The sequence below is a fragment of the Durio zibethinus genome, chromosome 2 (assembly GCF_047325235.1).
Source record: "Durio zibethinus cultivar Kanyao isolate XHJ-2024 chromosome 2, ASM4732523v1, whole genome shotgun sequence".
In the NCBI taxonomy this organism is placed as follows: domain Eukaryota; kingdom Viridiplantae; phylum Streptophyta; class Magnoliopsida; order Malvales; family Malvaceae; genus Durio; species Durio zibethinus.
Genome location: NC_143163.1, coordinates 2,232,362 through 2,250,390, shown reverse-complemented (window position 1 = coordinate 2,250,390; position 18,029 = coordinate 2,232,362). Strand labels below are relative to the sequence as shown.

The 18,029-nt window shown below is 38.2% G+C and overlaps 3 protein-coding genes and 1 pseudogene across 6 annotated transcripts; all 4 read right to left on the bottom strand.

The window, feature by feature from the left end:
- Positions 1-247: 247 nt before the first annotated feature.
- Positions 248-5,169, bottom strand: LOC111308720 (F-box/LRR-repeat protein 10-like). Of its 3 annotated transcripts, XM_089745118.1 has the most exons (5): positions 4,416-5,169; positions 3,874-4,079; positions 3,604-3,697; positions 1,127-2,583; positions 248-763 (listed from the first exon to the last, which is right to left on the bottom strand). In XM_089745118.1, exons 1-4 carry the CDS (start codon positions 4,581-4,583, stop codon positions 1,132-1,134), a joined length of 1,920 nt encoding a protein of 639 aa, XP_089601244.1. In that variant the 5' UTR covers positions 4,584-5,169; the 3' UTR covers positions 248-763; positions 1,127-1,131. The 3 variants fall into 3 exon arrangements, with proteins under 3 accessions (XP_089601244.1, XP_022762996.1, XP_022762997.1); XM_022907261.2 differs by lacking the exon at positions 248-763 and having other exon boundaries at positions 1,013-2,583; XM_022907262.2 differs by lacking the exon at positions 248-763 and having other exon boundaries at positions 1,013-2,583; positions 3,874-3,950.
- A 146-nt stretch (positions 5,170-5,315) lies between these two features.
- LOC111308721 (heterodimeric geranylgeranyl pyrophosphate synthase small subunit, chloroplastic-like) lies at positions 5,316-7,311 on the bottom strand. The gene is made up of 2 exons (XM_022907265.2): positions 6,837-7,311; positions 5,316-6,071 (listed from the first exon to the last, which is right to left on the bottom strand). The coding sequence occupies exons 1-2, from the start codon at positions 7,188-7,190 to the stop codon at positions 5,406-5,408; spliced, it is 1,020 nt and encodes a 339-aa protein (XP_022763000.2). The 5' UTR covers positions 7,191-7,311; the 3' UTR covers positions 5,316-5,405.
- An 80-nt stretch (positions 7,312-7,391) lies between these two features.
- LOC111308005 (acetylserotonin O-methyltransferase-like) lies at positions 7,392-9,666 on the bottom strand (annotated as a pseudogene). Its single transcript, XR_016328536.1, has 2 exons — positions 8,538-9,666; positions 7,392-8,406 (listed from the first exon to the last, which is right to left on the bottom strand). The product of XR_016328536.1 is annotated as an acetylserotonin O-methyltransferase-like (transcript).
- A 666-nt stretch (positions 9,667-10,332) lies between these two features.
- On the bottom strand, positions 10,333-18,024 carry IYO (RPAP1-like, carboxy-terminal protein). The gene is made up of 10 exons (XM_022907256.2): positions 17,746-18,024; positions 16,106-17,204; positions 15,706-15,806; positions 15,328-15,515; positions 15,092-15,197; positions 14,758-15,018; positions 14,160-14,348; positions 11,683-13,986; positions 11,006-11,215; positions 10,333-10,625 (listed from the first exon to the last, which is right to left on the bottom strand). Exons 1-10 carry the CDS (start codon positions 17,980-17,982, stop codon positions 10,437-10,439), a joined length of 4,884 nt encoding a protein of 1,627 aa, XP_022762991.2. The 5' UTR covers positions 17,983-18,024; the 3' UTR covers positions 10,333-10,436.
- Between the last annotated feature and the right edge of the window lie 5 nt (positions 18,025-18,029).

Genomic DNA, 18,029 nt, shown 5'->3' with positions numbered 1-18,029 from the left:
AATCAGCCTGCTTTATCTGTCCTCTGTAATTTGTGTAGATAAAAGAGGAATATTATGAGAATTGGGATGTAAACGAATTAAACATGAACAAATTTTATTATTTTTGTGATTTATTTGTTTAATATCGAAAGAATGCACTTGATATTGGAAGTCAACCCCATGCTTTGTTTTCTTTAATAGAGGTATTGAGCTCCTCCAATGGCTTCCAGGGACATGTATCCCAGGCAACGTAGTTTGACAAGAGGAATGGACCACAAGAAAATGGATTCCGATTAAATGGGAATGGCCCACCAAATTTTTTACCCACCTCATCACTAAGGCCCACAATAGTTTTTACCTAGATTCATGAACTTGATTGAATCTCAATTAGTTGAGGATTAAATGGATAAGACTTGAAAACCAAATCAATGTTTGTACTTTCTGGAGACATTTCCGAACTACTGCTAATGCAACCGGTTAGAAGAGTCCTATCTTGAGCTGAGGCTAGAATTTCACTGGTTCACGTTCAATTTCATCATTTCAGGTAGGAAATAAAGTCGGAATGTCGTGGTACATCAGAACCAACTCCTTGATGTCCAACGAATATCATTAACGCATAGAAAGGTAGATAACATCAGTTTCTGTGGCCATCACATTGTAGCAAATGACAGCAAAACTGACAGCATTCATGGGAATGGGATGGAAGCCTAGAATTCAGGACCTCCGCGGAAACATTAGCAGCCATGACACATTCATCAGCCCTGGGAAGTTGGAATGGACGTTCCTGTGGCAATATTCAATGTCACACTTGAATTTCTAGATGTGAAAAAAGAAAAAGGAAATTCTATAACTTGAAATACATGGCATCTTTATGATTCATGATTCCATTTGCTATATGCTTATCATCAAGCAAAACCAATGAGGTCAGGTTATCCAAGAGACCAAAAATTGCTTGACACAAATATAGTTCTCTGAATCCTTTAACTGCTGGTCCGATTCAAAGAGAACTTGCTGCATTTTGAAAACTAGCACGGAAGCAAAAATTACAAATAACATAACCACAGTAACATATGTCCGGCAAATGTTTATAATGAGCTAACAGCGCATCCACCAGTAGCTAGTTACAGTACAGAGTAAATATACATACAGGAATTATTCGAACAGCACATCTGCATCATCATCAGCATCCTCCATCTCTTCCTCACCACTCTCACCCTCTCCTTCCTGAAGCCACTGTTCAAGTTCATCCAACTCCTCATAGTTGTGCACGTATGAACCATCTAAGTTGTTCAACGGGTCAGTCCCTAGTTCCTCACCACAGCAGGCAACATGCATGAATGGTCTATTCCTAGCTAAAGCATCTACAATGTCTCTATTTACACTCCCCGTCACACCTAGCCATCTCAATCTTGGAAAATAAGGTTTCTTCAACCACCGGAATGAAAGTTGTGTAATGCCACCACAGTTGTAAAGATCCAACAATCGCAAACTACTACCATGCCCTCTGTCACCATCAACCCGCATTGAGGCTAGTGCCATGACTGAAGTGTCACCTATGAGTGGACAATGTCGCATTCGGAGTTCAGAAATTGGAACCTGACTTTTTGCAAGAGCTAAAACTCCGTTATCAGAGAGATTAGGAAGATTAGATAGGTCCAGCTCTTGCAACTCCAGTTTAGAAGAGCCATTAAATAGAACAGATAAACATTTATCTGTAAGTTTCTTGCATCCTCTAACAGATAATGAAACCAATGAGCTAAAAACGCCATATCGTAAGTTTGCAATTCCTACATCGGTTATATCAGAGCCATCCAACAGTAACGTCTTCAATTCACAGAGAGAGCCGATAGCTGGTAGGGCTTCATCCCCAAGATTTTTGCAGCTTCTCAAGTCAAGAACTTTGAGACCTATGTTGCAGACCAAACTCCTGATGGCCTGGTTGGTTAGAAGATTACACCATCTCAAGCTAACATGAGTCAAAGAAAGGGAAGTTGCAGCAATGTCATGAAAAACCAGATCAGTCAACTGGGATCCATGGGACACCTTAAGCTTGTACAGGTTTGAGCAAGAATGCAAAATTGTCTTAAACCCTGTATCTGTAACACGACAAAAGCCACCAAGGCAAATGCTTTCGATGTTCTCACACTCGTCAGCCATAAGTAGGACCCCAAGATCATTAACTCGCTTAAAGTAAGTAATGAGGAACTCCTGGCTCCTGACAAGAGAAAGATGTTTCAATCTCCCATGGTGATTGATTTGTTGAAGGCCAGAGTTGGTAAGATCAAATGTAACTCTTGGTTCTATGAGGGGTGCATCTCGAAGTTCCAAGTGTGTCAATAAGACGAGACCTTTTGAGATTGTACCGACCATAGTATCTGTAATATAATCTACAAAAAGCGATAATTTGTGGATGCCAGGCAATATAGATGGTCGAACTTGATTTAGGCACTGATGTGGTCCAACATTGGGGCTAAGCAGTTCAGTCACTGTGACCGAAGATACGTAGCCAACCTCAAGAGAAGTGAGCTTTTCCGAAGCTAAAGCCCAAATCCGAGCAACGTTATGACGAAGAAATAGTGATATGTCAAACATCAGACTAATTGCCTGACACAGAATTGAAAAGAAAAAGGAATGCATATTAGGTGGCATGTGGTTAGATCACTCCAAAATGACACAGATGTAGTTTATGCATGAAAAACATACATCAGGAACTAGAAAAATATACATCCAAAAGTCTGCCACTATTCTGGGTTAATTTTGCACATGAAACATATACAGTTTGCTATAATGCCAATAAGCAATTAATTTTCAGAATGGTCAACAAGAAAGCAAATGTACCCATTCCAGTAAATTTAGGAACTAGATGACTATCAGACTTCAAATATGGTAACCAGCAAGTAAAGTTTCAACACAAGTGATACAAGTTCATGTCATAGAAAGGCTACTTTGGCATTTCCATTCATTCACAAAAGTGGTGCAGTATAACTGAGAGGAAGTGAGAAAAGAAAGAGAAATAGAAGCTTAGAGTTTTTACAACAGTGCATTCCGATCTGGTTTTAGGGTTTGGTTGTGTACACACCATCAAGATAGTGGGATGCGGGAACTATATGGGATCCTGGGCGAAGTGATTTTTGTAGCGAGGGTTATCCATAACTTGGAAAGAGTGTGAAGTACTTCTTCAAAAGGCCAAGCAGTTGTTGCCCTAGCTCTTAGTCCAAGGCTAACCCTTGAAAGGGGCTAAAACTGACTTTAATGTTCAGGCATACAGCATCATCAAAGAAATCAAAAGTAGATATCCAGAAACTAGAAACTAGAAACTCTAGGTCTTTGGAAAATATATCAAGTCCTCTCCTTTGAACAATGTATTACAATACTGGGGGCTAGTCCAGTCTAAAGTTAATTGCTAACTGCTTATATTTTTATGTGTAACGTATCAACAAAATTTCCTTTAATCTTTCACTAATCTTTCACATCTTTTTTTCATTCATTACTTTCACAAACAAACCAACAAGTAAATTGCTAACTTTTTCCATCTTTATGTTTAATGTATTAACAAAATTTTCCCTTAATTTTTCACTAATCTTTTACACCTCCTCATTCATTACTTTAACAAATAAGCCTCACTTCTAATTGGGTGCAACCACTGAGTAGTTCCTTCAGATCAGAAGTATGTATTGCCCGACCGCTTTTCTCAGCCACTGAACCCAAGTAGAGAGACCTGAATGAAAGTTAACATATAAAGCTAATGAAAACATCTATTGTAACTGGTAACAGAATTAGCATCATAAATCTAACATCAACCTTTCCACAACAAAGCAAATATCTAACACAGCAAAAGTATCTTCACAAACACCATGAAATGATATATGCAATTGTAATTCAAAAAATATATACCTTACGTCCTTGCATCGTGATCCAATTTCAGAGAGTAGTTTTCCACTAAAATCTGCACAATTGCGTAAGCAAAGTTCCTGTAAAGAAGGTCGAAGTAATAGCTCAACGGATGAATCATTAAGTTGACAACAATCAAGCTTTAAGCTTTTAAGGTAAGGATTTGGTGGCAACAGTGGTTTGATCAATTCCATAGATGGCGAAATGTCCTGTCCAAGGATCAAAATACATCAATTCAAAGTAAAAAAAAAAAAGACTATTTCGATTCAATTTTAAACTCCAAAAATCACATCAAGATCATGAGTTCAGATTTTCATTTGTTCATGGAGGATCAGGGAACCAAAGTAATAAAAAGTTAATACATTTCTTCAGTTAAAAACCCAAATCAGCAAAAAAAAAAAAAAAAGGGAATTGGACTTTTTCTTGTTAACTTTCCGCAGCATCCAAATCAAACGTCAACATTTCTTTTATCAAGTAAAAAGAAAGCAACAACAAAACAGCTAAAGATCCAAAATTTAATACAAACAAAGGATAATTATACTTACAAGGATATGGAAATTGGGAAGAAAAGAGAGGATATGAGAAGCACAGGAATTGCAATTTCTGCATGTGACAGCCAATGAGCAGATTGAAGAGATATCCAGCTTCGTCATGATGGTAGCCAAAAGGGCCATAGGCAGCTGATCCAGGCTCTCCACGTTCCCACTCGCCATCCCTTTTCTTTCAGTTTACTTGCTGTTTCATTCGTTTCCGGAGATTTTTTACTAAGAATTAGATCTGGCTATTTGAGTATTTGCCATTTTCTTCATTTTGTTAGGACAGGAGGGAGATAGAACAAGTGGAGTTTCTCGAAAACTACGGCGCATTTATGGGCTTGTTTTGCGGGCTCTTACACTTTAGAGAAAACCCAATCTTAAGATTCAATTATTGGTTTGATTAGACCAGTCTAACGTGGCTACAGTGAACCATTCCTTCTTGTATTTACATTCTCAGTTTGATTAAACTTGCCGAGCGTTATTACACGATACCGAGTTTTTTGTACACAGACAACGGAAAAGAATAAATTCAGGCCCTTCATGACAACAATAGCTCGTGCAATAATCAGAATTAGACGTCTGACAGGTTTAGGACCCAAACAGATCATCAAATGGATAAAAGTTGGAGGACAAACAAGAGAGACTCCTTGAAGGACAGATTGTTTTCTTTGGTTGTCAACGTCTGATTTGCAGCATTTTTGCCGCCCAAAAGATCTAGTAGCAGAGGCCATGGTGTTGATGAAAAAACTAAATGAACTGCCAAAAGGCCAGAATGAAGCACACCTCAGGGCATGAGACATGAGAGCTAAGTGCAAATAAAGCACCCATAGTGCCCCAAAATATCAAGATGCTACTCATTTTCTCCAGACTATGCGGATGATGTATTTTAGCAAATTTTGAGATATCCACTAATGTTTAACCAGATCAATTATCAATCATCAACATGAGTTCACCATCATTAAGAGCCTCATCAATTGCATAATGCAGAAAACAGCATCATTAATTCAAGTCAACTACATTGAAGCCTCTATCAACAGCATAATCTATGAAGCTATACAGTGGTGACACCCTGTCACCATACTTGTCAAACCCATTCAATTCGTTCTTCGCCTTGGTCCGAAGCTCCTCTATCACCTCCATCGCCTTCTCAACCCCATACAAACTCACATAACTTTTACCTTTCTTTTGATTCTTCTCAGTTTCCTCCTTTTCCGTCAAATTTGCCTCCATAACATCATTCAGCACTTCATATAATACACCAACAGCTGTCCCATACCTCCTCAACCCTTCTATCTCATCATCTTCAGCACCAGCCAATAATCCCCCACACACTGCAGAGCACTCGCTCATTTCACCGAATTTTTTCTCATGAATATAATCAACAGAATTTGGGCCACCCTTAAGGTCTAGGAACTGCCCAGCAGCCATGCCAGCAGATCCCACAGTGCGGGCAATCTCAGCAATCACACGCAAGAGGCGGGCCTCAGGAACAAGTTCAGTAGGTGTGTGCGAGACAATATGGCGGAACCCAAGAGGGAAGAGTGCATCACCAGCAAGGATTGCCATGTCAACACCATAGATTTTATGGTTTGAGGGTAGGCCTCTGCGTTCTGGATCATCATCCATGGAGGGAAGGTCATCATGAATTAGCGAAGCAGCATGAACCTGTGAAAAAGAGTCATTCAGTAATAAATTGCAGCTATCTTGATGCAGTTTCTATAAAGTTATTAAAATATTAAGCCGTCTGGGACCGTTTGTAAACAGTAAACTACTTACAGACCATGTAAATTTCACTTTAAACAAAAGAACTTTGACACAACAAATCAAAGACGTCTCTTTGATTAAAGGGCTTCAACCTTGACATACAGATTGATTATTGTGGCGGCCATCATTCATATTTGGACATTCAGTTGCCTTGTGAAAGAAAATATTACATATTAAAACAAACTAGAACAATGAGTTTTTTTCTTGTATTTCTCTTAACTTAGGTAAGGTTCTTTCCTCAGTTTAGGTAATGATAGTGTAAATGCAATCCTAACAGTCTCAAGGAAAGACTACTCGTCCCAATTCAAAGTTAAGCTTTAATTCTGGTTAAAAAATGACCAATCCAATTCCATTTGTTTATGAATTGTGATCAAGGTTGAATTCAGCGAACCGCAAATTATAAGAGTATGATGCACAATAAGTTGGGCACAAATCAACCCTGATTCTCTAAAAATTAGAAGGCATAAAAAAATAACTGCACCTACTATAGTTCCACCAAGGGCAGGTTCTAAAAAAAATTGAACAAAATCCAACCAAAGTTTTGTAACATATTTCATAGATGGATAGTTAAGCAGTGTTTACTGAAAGGGGATTAGATCATATCAACAGAAACTTCTAACTAAAGAAACAGAGGAAATTGGTTAAAAGGAAAAGACTGGGACCAACCATTTCAAGAGCACAAGCAGTAGGAAAAGCAGCGAGTCGGTTACCACCAAAGAGTTCATAGGCAGCCACACACATAACAGGAGGGGCTCGCTTAGCACCCCTTGCAAGAACAGAGTACCTCATAGCTTCATAGATCCGCTCCGGGTACTTGACTGGGATTGCTTCTTCAAGCTTCTGATTGATTTCTGCAATAAGGGTAGTCCAGTAAGTCTTTAAATCGAACTGGGTCAACTTTGGTTGACTTGAAACTGATAAAGATGGTGAAGAAAGGCAGCGAGTTGGGAAGTGAAAATTCTGGGGTTTGTTGGGAAGGTAGAGGATCGGCCCTGATGTTAGCACCGTTGAAAAGGCCATCTTTTTTGTTCTCTTGTTTGCTTGTCTTTCGTTCTCCGCATGAATTAATTTGAGATTTTATGATCGAAACTCGAAAATGAACAGAGGGAAGCGACGGATAGGCTGAACGGAGAACGTAAAAAAAAAGATGAGATTTTTTGTGTAAAAAAAAAATCCAGAAATCATTTCTGCCACGTCATCATAAACAGTTGATGTGGGTACCACTTTCCCATCAAAGCCCAATTGTGTACTCAAAAAAGTTTTTGGAAATACCATTGAAGAAGCCCATTAAGTGTTTGATCAAGAAACGATCTTGAACTGTCGCAAACGTAGTTGGTATCCACATCCAAACTGTTTCGATAAAACAAGATATGGATCGATAGGCCCTTTTAACCAAGGTTATCCGAAAGCCATCGTCTGTCAGAAAGAAGATCAGGCATCATCCATGTTTGCTCGATCCATAAACTAGCTCACAAATCATACCATGTGACCTCGACAGACTCACTGCCCCCATCAATCATTACCTTCGAGTCATTGTCTATTATGCCAGTTCCTTAATTACTTTGCAGTTAGCAGTAAGGATAACAATTGCCAGTTTTCTTAACTGAGCTTGTGTTTCAGGTTTCTTTCATCCAAATTGGGTTTGTTTTGGAAGACGGAAGGTCATTACATGAAGATTGAAGTGAACAAGAGGGAACAAACAGTGCAAGCCAAATTACTAAACAGAGAGCAAACATCTTTCACTCAACAGGTTCTAACGTTTGTAGCAGATGAACCATTATTTACCACAAAAGAAAGTAGGCAATGTGGAGAGCTATAGATTTTCCAAGGATAAGCTTCAATGACAGATTGCACTGCCTGAATGGGTTCTAACGTTTGTAGCAGATGAACCATTATTTACCACAAAAGAAAGTAGGCAATGTGGAGAGCTATAGATTTTCTAAGGATAAGCTTCAATGACAGATTGCACTGCCTGAATGGGTTTTACATTGAACCTAGTAAATCCTGCATCTCCAAGAACATAGCTCCATTCCTTTAAGGTCCTCTATTTGCCTTTGTTAGTATGTGCCATCATCACCATGTCTAGCATCAACCTGACAAAATCTAGCTTGTCACCTTTATCTTCTTCAAGCACGACTTCAACAATTATAACCTTTCCTTTGTCTTGGGGAATAGCTTCTCTGCATTTTTTTAGGATTTTTATGCATTCGTCATCGTCCCAATCATGCAAAACCCACTGCAGTTCGCAAAAATATAGATCTATCAAACTAAATTGCTATACGTTTTCTTTTGTCGACCATGCATGTAAAAAATAATGTATGCTGAATTGAAGGAACCAAGTTCAGGCGGAGACCAGATCATACTAACCATAAGGAAAGCTGCATCTGCCTTTGGGACACACTCGAACATGTCTCCTCCTACGTTTTCAATGCCATCAAATTTTGATGCAACAGCCACAACATGAGGAAGATCAAAATTTATGCCTTGAATCCAAGGGATGCCTTGACCAACATACTCAAAGCAGTCCCATTACCGCCACCAACATCAACCAAACTTCCAAGCCCATAAAAAATTTCAGGACATGCTTCAATTACGGCTGGCACCGCCACTCTAGCATCGCAAGCCATTGCTTCATCTATGAGTTTGCTATAACCAGGGTTCGCCTCAGCGTAGCTCCATACGTCCTTCCCATTTGCTGCCTCAAATGGTGAATTCCCGCTGCAAAGGACACGAGCACTTATACTATGCCATGGTGCTAACATAGGTGGGCTGCTCTCTAGCAGAATAAAAACCGCCATGCTCTTTTCGCCGCGTCTAATCAAACTACGAGACAAAGGTGTTAATGCGAAGCCGACGGAGTCTTGGCTTATGGGCTCCTCCTTGAATATTTGGTAGTAGAACAGGAACCTCATAATGCGGTAAAGACGAGATGGTTCACATCCGAGGGCAGTCTTTAGCTCGGAGAGTGTCATGGGGCTTCCATGGTTTTCAATAGCATCAGCAATCCCAAGCTCAATTGCACATTTAACTACTGCAATATTAGCATATCCGAATACATAATTCCAAATATGTACTTCTGCTAGAGCATCTTCTTCCACTCCTCTCACTTTTACATCTCTCATCTCCATCTCCTCTCTTTGAAAACTTAGTACTCTACTCAAATCTTGATAGAGAATAATGGTTTTGTTGAAGCTCCATAAATAGGAGCAAAGGGATACCAATTTGGGGATTTTGAAGGTAATCAATGCAGCTTTTCATTAGGATCTTAATTAGATCCTATGACTACTTACTTTATATATATATATATATATATATATAAAGAATTGGATAAGATTGTCCAGATTTTTTATTGTTTTTTGGCAAGCTGCCGACAGGCTGCATCGCCAGATTAATTTGCCATGCTCGGGATTCAAGTTGGGATCACTGTGGGTTACCCTACAAACTGTCTTTTGCTTATGGCTCTTTCCCATTTTGATTCTTTGCAGGGTCAAGTTTACGTAGTAATGGTCAATAAATTGATTATAAACTTTCATATTAATCATGCATTTTGCTTTATATACTATAATTTTTCGATTTTCCTGTTTCTTTTTCTCATCCCCTCCAATAGCACTACTTTGGGACCGAAAGGTACGTGTTGGTTCGGTGCATTCCACACTAGTATTTCGTCTCATTAAGGAAAAAATTAGGTTATTCCTCGATTGATTAACCATTTGTGTATGTCTGACTAATTATGGATCATTATTTTGCTAGCACCTTTCCATTTGGAAAATGACTCAGGATTTATCATTAGATTAATACATATACATTTCATAGGTATCTTGTTTTTTTTAGATAAAAAAGTCAGTGATCCAAAAAAAAAAAATTATAAATTTTGAAATTTAAACTTCAAACTCATTAAATACTATCTTTTAAAAATAACTGTATAAACTAACTTAACTAATATTGAGATTTTAGTTATCTTTCTATTTGATCTATCTTTATTTACTATTACTACCATTTAGGTTATTAGTATTTGTTTAGATACTAATTAGTATCTATTTATAGCCTTTGGTTGGTCATAATTGTTGGTGAGTAGAAGTGATGTAAGATGCTTATTCTCAATAAATATTCTAGGCCTTATTTCACTCGAAACTTACTTCTATTCTCAAGGACATGGCCTCCATGAATCAAGCACAATATGTGAGGGGTGCATCCAATTAATCCGTAATTGGCATTCATAACTGTGTTTTGTTCATATATACAAATTGTCTAGGTCAAAACTCACAACTATCCTTTCAGACAAGAGGACTTCAGTTTCTCAACTTCTTTCAAAAGAGAGGGATTTCCCTCACAAGCTTCCTTGAGTTTTTCCAGCCTCTCCTCTAAATTGCTCCTCTGCAGTGACAAACCTTCCTTTTTCTCAGCCATTGGAACTGTGGATGGCATGGTATATTCAATGAACTCCAGCATCATTCCCTGTAATTAGATTCCAAAAGATAAACACATAAATAATGAAATTCAATAAACACTAATAAAACAATAAGAATATCCTTCTTGGTCAATTAAATAATACTCCAAATTATCATTTAAACTGTAATCTACACTATGAAATAGTGGCTGACTATACCATGGAGGTTCTGACAAACCTCTGTATACAGTATGCAATGTGTTTAATATTATTTTAGATCCTGTTTACTGAGTTATAGCATAATGAATGCCTCTGTAATGCTTATCATGCAGAATTGCTAGAAATAATTTGAAGCTATAAGGTAATTGAGCATACATGTTTTAATATTTCACATGACTTATTGAACCAATGCCAAGTTGGGATAACCTTTCACAAAAAAACTGCATACCTCATGCTGCTTCTTCCTGGAGTAGTCTCGCAGTAGAGACTTCACAAGCTTATTCCGTAGCAACGGCTTGTCATTTTTATGAGAGATAAAAACAAAAGATGAAAGGTGATGCAGAACTAATGTGAATGCAATTGATCCTCGAGTTTTAGCTTTGTCAAGGGCACCAGAAACCCATGACTTTGCGTAAGTCTCCAAAATTGCTTCATTATCCTGTACAGAACCACAATTTCAGGCATTCTCATAATGAATAACTTGCAAGTAATCTCCTCCGCTAAAATGCTAATCAGATGGAAACAGTAGTATGCAGCTCTATTCTATTTAAAAAGTTGCAAAGAACTAAAAAAAAAAAAAACTCCTCTTGGAAAAGAAACCAGAGGTCTTGTTTTCTCAAATTATGACACAAACAAAACGGAGTTCGCTTCTCAGTTAAAAACGCAGGAGTTGGGGTCAGAGTTTAAACTTTAAGACATTTCATTATTTCTATTTCTCCATGTTATTTAAAATTTTTAAATAAGCCAATATTAAATTTACAATGTTATCTTTTCACATTGCAGCCAAATTGGGGGTTCACTATGATTAAATATCAGAAATTTCATGTGAAGTGCATTCAATCATATTACCATATACTGCAAATTGCTATGGACTCTAATAAAAAAGTAACAGTTAGTAGACAGTACCTCAACAGGTTCAAGGTATCCTTCAGCCTCTCCCAGGGATTTCTGCAGTGGTGGAAGAAGTTGAAGAACACGCGAATTAGATAACGCATTCCAGGCAGCAAGTCGCACGGGAGCTTCAACACAACGGTGTAAATATACTGTAACTTGCCGACCATAGATCAAATCACCAAAAGATACAGCAGCATACTGCTCAACTAGAGTATCAATAAATGTTGAGTAACTTTCATGAATCTCTGATTGAAACCTCAGAAATTCTACATCATATTTCTTTCCAGTTTCTGGTAGTAAATTGATAGACATATTTGAAATGGTTTCAGGTCTTCCCTTAGACCTTGTCTCATTGAGAAGCTGTCCATAAAGCTCTTGCAAAGACTCATAAACATCCCTACTCTTCTCCTCTTCAAGCACAGCCATTCCAATGAGTAATATGATGGATAATGAATGCAGTTTCCAGATTAATGGAACACTTTGAACAGGCAAGGAAACACCTGCGGACAAGAAAGTGGACATGGCTTCCAAACCTAAAAGGAAAAACATTCCAGCTCTAGCAACTTCAAGTACATCATGAGGGTCCTGCATAAGATTTTGTATATCAGAGACCCTTCCAAGACCAGCATGTTTGCTATCACAAAGGGTTGCTATTGGACTGAGAAACCAGTGCATGGGAAGCGGTAGTCTCTGGTGAGCCCATTCCATTATCAATGAAGTGCAGCCATGATCTTGACTCATCATATTTGACATGTCCAGGTCCTCTGGTATGGTTTCCAGAGAAACACTACCCCTTGATGTTCTATCACCACTCAACGCTTTTGATCTTTTCTTACTAGACAACCATCTATTTCTGAAGTGAGAAGCTAATATCTTACCGAAGAGCACATAGTCATCTTCTTTATATTCCCACCTATATAATTTTATCCTCCCATTATCCTGGATAAAACGCTGAATACAGAGATCAAGGTACCTCAGCACAGGTACTTGAAGCATAACATCCAACGCTTTCTCCACAATAACCTTGTCTCTTGGTCCGGCAATTAAACATAATCCTAAAGCAGAATGGATCATTTCCTTGGTAAGGGTCCTCTCTTCATCTGCGGGTAACAATTCTATAGAGATAATCTGGAAGATCTCAAGCAGTTGACTAAGCAACCATGCATCTGTTTGTGCCAATAAAACAGTTTTTGACCAAAATCCTCCACCAGAGGCACCCCAGCCAAGCCCCACCCCAGGAGTAGGGCCTCCTCTACCAAAAATCTCAACTGACTGCACAAACTGCCACTCAGATGCAACTAACTTTGAGAAAATATTGAACACGCATCTCAATTCAAACAAAGATTCCATCAGTATCCCCCCTGCAAGTATGTTCTCTTCTTGTGAGGAAGTGCATACTTCGCAAGGTTTACATATCCCAGCCTTAGCTAGCTGGATCAAATTGTTTATGGATAAAAAAACCTGGAAGAAGCCATGAAGGCAACATACAGAAGCTAATGATGTTTCAAATTCACTTTGCAGCCTCAAAGAGCAGAGTCGCTCAACAAAAGAACTACCTCCAGCCAGGTTAGTTCCATATTCTGCAATGTTCATGCAGGTAAAGCTCAAAAACCCATTTCTTATAATTTCAAGTCCAACCTTAGGAACAAAATCTGGCAACCATGGCATATGACAACCATCTTCTTGCAAGCCGATGGTGTCCTCAGGGATCACTTTTTCAAGCACTCTGGAAAGCATGTGCATAACAGCTGCGTATACCCACAATAAGGGAGAGAAAGATTTATTGTGGCAAACAGAGTTTCCCTTCATTCCATCCTGAGAATCAATCAATCTAGACTTCAATGATATCCACTTCACTGCTAAATCAACCATCGGACCAACATGGCTCCAAGACCAGATCTCCAGATTATCATCAGCTCCCTCAGGTATTCTATCACTTTGGAACTTGTGTGAATAAAAATTTGGAAGTGTTCTGGCCAAAGATTCTAGAACAAGGTATGCCTCCTCAGAGATGGAAGCATATTCACTTAAAACATTGTTCTCTACCAGTTTTTCATTTGTAGGAGGATTCAACCACAAGCACAAGGCAGGAAAAATATTGGAGAAGTATGACACACAATACCCATTCTGAATGCAGACCTTCCAAAAACGTAGTTGTTCAACCATTAAGGCAGATGAAAGTTTACAGTTTTCTCTTCCCAACTTCAACCATTGTTCAAGAGAGGAAGGATTTTGATACAACTGCCATGTCATAGCGTGGAAAATTCCATTCTCTATGAACTCTCCACAGTTCTTCCAGTCAGATTGTGCCAGCACCTTTTTAATGAAAAAAGAACAGCAGCATAAATTCTTTATGTTAAATGGTAGGAAAATAGACGAATCAAATAGGAACTAGGAACATCACACATTTTTTTTTTCAATTTTATTCTAACATAATGAAGTGGCTCAGCCAGCCTCACTACCCCAAAAACAAATGAATAAAAGCTTACCTTCAAAAGGCAAACAGATTTTATCTTAGAGGGATAAACCTCCAAATTGTTATTTGCAGTAAATCGGTGAACAACAGTTTGAACTAGTCTTTGGCACTTCATTATTGCATTTGCACACATTGGGGAATGCCTTGCTATTGCAATTAGTACTGAAATCATGCATTCTTCCAAAGGTGCCGTTGGTTCTATCTGAAAACATGAGTAAAATACATATCAGAAATATTCCACAAAGCAAGTATTGAGCTTGCCGGGAGAGACACTATGGCTACTATTATGTTGGAGTCAAAACAACTAAAATATAAACTTATCAAATTAACATAGAGATAATTCTTCAACTTACTAATTTCCAGAGTCTTGTGCAAGTACTCAAAAACAGAAAAAGTGAATATATAAATCTGCAGGAGAGAAAGTACAGGCTAGCACGAGAGTCTAGATTATTATTCATTTCTATTCACACATCCCACAAAATGTCAATGGTTGACACTAGATAACAAGTTTATTAAATTTGCATGAATATAAGCAGAAACTTGACGGCAGGTATGTCAAAGCTTTGCCAATCAGATATTGGAATGGATGTATTCAACAAAATGCTGCTCACCTCCAAAAGATATCGAATCTTTGGAAGGATTCCCATCCTAACCAAACCGGCAGCAAAATCTTGTCCAGCAACAACAATATCATCCTGAATTGTATGCTTCCCTTCAGTCTCATCTTCCACAATATGATCACCATAAAGAAGAATATTTGAAGGTTTAGCACTATATTTCCAAAATCCACCATGCAGGAAACCAACATCAATCGCTGGTTTAGTTCGAAATATAGGAGCAGTATAAGTATCCTTCACATCAATTGCTGTTTTCTGAGAGTACATAACATTTATCAAACTCAACATTACATATAGACATACATAAATAGAAAAGATAGAAATCTACCTCAAAGAGATCAAAGAAGTTCCCATTTAAATCACAGCTCAATATGCACTGAATAACTTTGGCACTTGCTAAAACGACAGAATTGTGGTTATCATCAAGAGACATCCTACAAATTTCAAATTATTCAATTAAGGGTATAGTCTACGGAAGACAACTAATTTTAATGAATCAAATTCTAAATTTTAACAGGAAAGCCTTAATGGTATTTAGAAGAGACAAAAAAAAGATCTTTTAACCTTAATGATAAGATTAGCTCAGGTTCTGGGCCCAATGCAAAAGCCCAAACAGCTTCCCAGTCAACAGTGCTGTCAACTTTGTTATTACTGGCCAGAGTGGAGCCAACTGGATTGAGATAAATATTATGTAATGCCTTATCAAGCACAGATGCAAGGAGATGCAGTGCAAGGGCCCGTTGTCCTGGAATCTGAATTCCACAAAATCAGTAAATAACAGGAGATCAATAAAGTTATATCAAAGATATACAGCCGCAATATTTAATATTAGAAATACACAATCTAATGTGTATCTCTGCAACATCTAGTGGCATTCACATTAAAGATCTAAAATGGAACTGCAGATCATCCAATCAACTAATAAATAAAATATAAACTAACCGTGCTTCTTGTGAGTGTAACTGATTCTTTAATTGTATAACCCGCTGCGCCTGGATCCCCCTCTGTCCGTAAAAAGTCGCGTTCAGCAACATTATCACCACCTGCAATACAGTAATAAAAGGAAAAACCATAACAATATTAAATTTAGTCATCCACTGTTCCTTGTATGGCAAGTATCCTTTTGCACATCTATTCCCTAGACAGCCAAAGAATACAGACACTTGATGGAAAAATGTTGGTAAATCAACCTTAGAAAGCTTATGAAGAAAGTAACAAGAAGATCAACATTCTACCATAGACCTATAGGACATAATTTTCAATAAAGACGTTTGCATATATATCTAAAAATAACTAAGCAAATGAACATAACTACATAAGAATAATTACGATTTGGCCTTACTTGTCTCTGGTATCTGGACAAAATCATTTTCAACAACAGTCCCATCCAAGGAAAATCTTAATTCCCTAACAGCCTCAACTCTCTGGCTCCAAGCATTCCACAAACTGCCACTCACAGGGTCTACATTCTGCTCCATGCCATTGTCAAGGCCACGCGTTGTAATATTTGAGCTAGTTGTCACCATCTTGGAATTATTGCTCTCTGTGTTTGGAGTGTTTATAGCATTGCTTGACTCATTTTCATGTCTAATGCCCAGTTCAATGTTAGCAGCCAGATCTGAATTTGAGTCCTTTTGCTTCTTTAATTTCTTTTGGCCTCGTTTCTTCAGTAAGTTTAGCAAAGCAGGATCCATCTTCTCCATTATCTCAGCCTGTGCTTGTGCAATTTCTTCAGGTGACATATTTTTTAATCGGGCACGATTCTCAACATCAATTTCACTCTCAAGAGACATGGACCCTTGTTCATTTCCTATGTTGTGGAATTGTGTTAGCACAGTGGTTCGTGTAGAATCTATCTTCCCCATTCTCCCAAATTGCACTTTGGCACTACCATTATGGAACATTCTTTTTGCACTGACCTGATCATCTATGGCCATTGATCCTGGTTCTCTACTGAAGTTATCTGAGCCAGCATCTTTAATATTCTCTTGCAGGTGGAATTGAAGTGAGTCATCTAAGTCCATTTCAGTGACTGAACTAACACTCAATTCACTCCTCATGGCTTCTTCAGTTTTAGTCGAAGGCCTATGGGCATTTAAATGTGATTCTACATCTACATCCATGGAAGCTACATCTGCATGTGCACCCAAGGAGTCACTCAACATGCTTTTCTTGCCTACATTTTCCATTGCTTCTCCATCCATCATTTGTCTTTCAGTTTTCCCTATGTGTGATTTGTTTGCTTCCCTTCCCTTACTCTTGGAAAAATCATCACTCTGCATTGGCTCTCTCCAAAGGCTAAGATCCAAAACCGTTTTCTCTTTCCTCCGTACTGGTTTAGCGAAAACCGATACAGGATCAAGGTTAGCAAATCCACTTTCATCTTCATCATCTTCTTCGTCTTCTTCAACAATATTTCTATTGCTTCTTGGAGTCCAATGCTGTGTAAAAAATCCAAGTATCAGTTTAAGCAACTTCTGATTTGAACATAATCAAACTCAACAACAAAACAAGCCCGATTAATTAATTCAGTCAACAATTACAAGAGTAAGGGAGATAAAACCAAAAAGGAACATCTTTAATGCTAGTATTAGTTGATCACCACATCCCAAACCCGTTTCTGTACTAACCCATCTTTAATGCTTTATTATAGGCTCTAAACATATAGTATTGCCTTACTCCTTCAAGCAATAACCTTACCCAAATTTGCAGTAATCAACAACAATTAAGTACCAAAATAGCTGAACTTCCCTAAGTGTAAGCTGCACAGCTCCCCTTTCTAATCATAAGTACGGTGATCTATGTATCCCAAAAGAAACAATACATAAATGCATAAAAGTTGTTCATATTCATATATCTTATAAAGGTTCAAAATTTTCTGGATTTAAGTAACTTGAAAAGAACAGCAAACAAAAAAAAAAATTAAAACAGAGAACCAAGTAATTGCTGAAGATGAAACAGAGTGAACTTGGTGGTGGTTACAGGTCCATGGGAGCGCTGGCGTGCAACAGGGAAAGGAAGAACTGACGGCTGAGGCGGTTGAATGGGCTTGCTAATATTATTGTTTGGTGAAACAATTCCCTTTTCGATTATGCTCCCAACTAAGCTTGAAGCATCGTCTCCATTGATCGAACAGCTTCCAAATACCTTCAAAGACGCAGCTTTCCATTCATTTATTTTGCCTTTATTGCCGCTTTGTTGCTTCTGCTTCCTCTCCATATGTTCCAGGGTACTCGGGAGGTTCTGTTCTTCAGGTTTTTCAATCT

Bases quoted from the DNA above. Each gene is read 5' to 3' on its own strand.
- LOC111308720 (XM_089745118.1), bottom strand. From the start codon at position 4,583: ATGGCGAGTGGGAACGTGGAGAGCCTGGATCAGCTGCCTATGGCCCTT. The intron at 4,080-4,415 runs GTAAGTATAATT...ATCCTTGGACAG, and splicing joins TTCCCAATTTCCATATCCTT to GACATTTCGCCATCTATGGA. The intron at 3,698-3,873 runs GTATATATTTTT...ACTTTCATTCAG, and splicing joins TCACGATGCAAGGACGTAAG to GTCTCTCTACTTGGGTTCAG.
- IYO (XM_022907256.2), bottom strand. From the start codon at position 17,982: ATGGAGAGGAAGCAGAAGCAACAAAGCGGCAATAAAGGCAAAATAAAT. The intron at 15,516-15,705 runs GTTAGTTTATAT...TGTGGAATTCAG, and splicing joins TTACACTCACAAGAAGCACG to ATTCCAGGACAACGGGCCCT. The intron at 14,349-14,757 runs GTGAGCAGCATT...TCATGTTTTCAG, and splicing joins AGATTCGATATCTTTTGGAG to ATAGAACCAACGGCACCTTT.
- LOC111308721 (XM_022907265.2), bottom strand. From the start codon at position 7,190: ATGGCCTTTTCAACGGTGCTAACATCAGGGCCGATCCTCTACCTTCCC. The intron at 6,072-6,836 runs GTTGGTCCCAGT...TCTTTTTCACAG, and splicing joins CTGCTTGTGCTCTTGAAATG to GTTCATGCTGCTTCGCTAAT.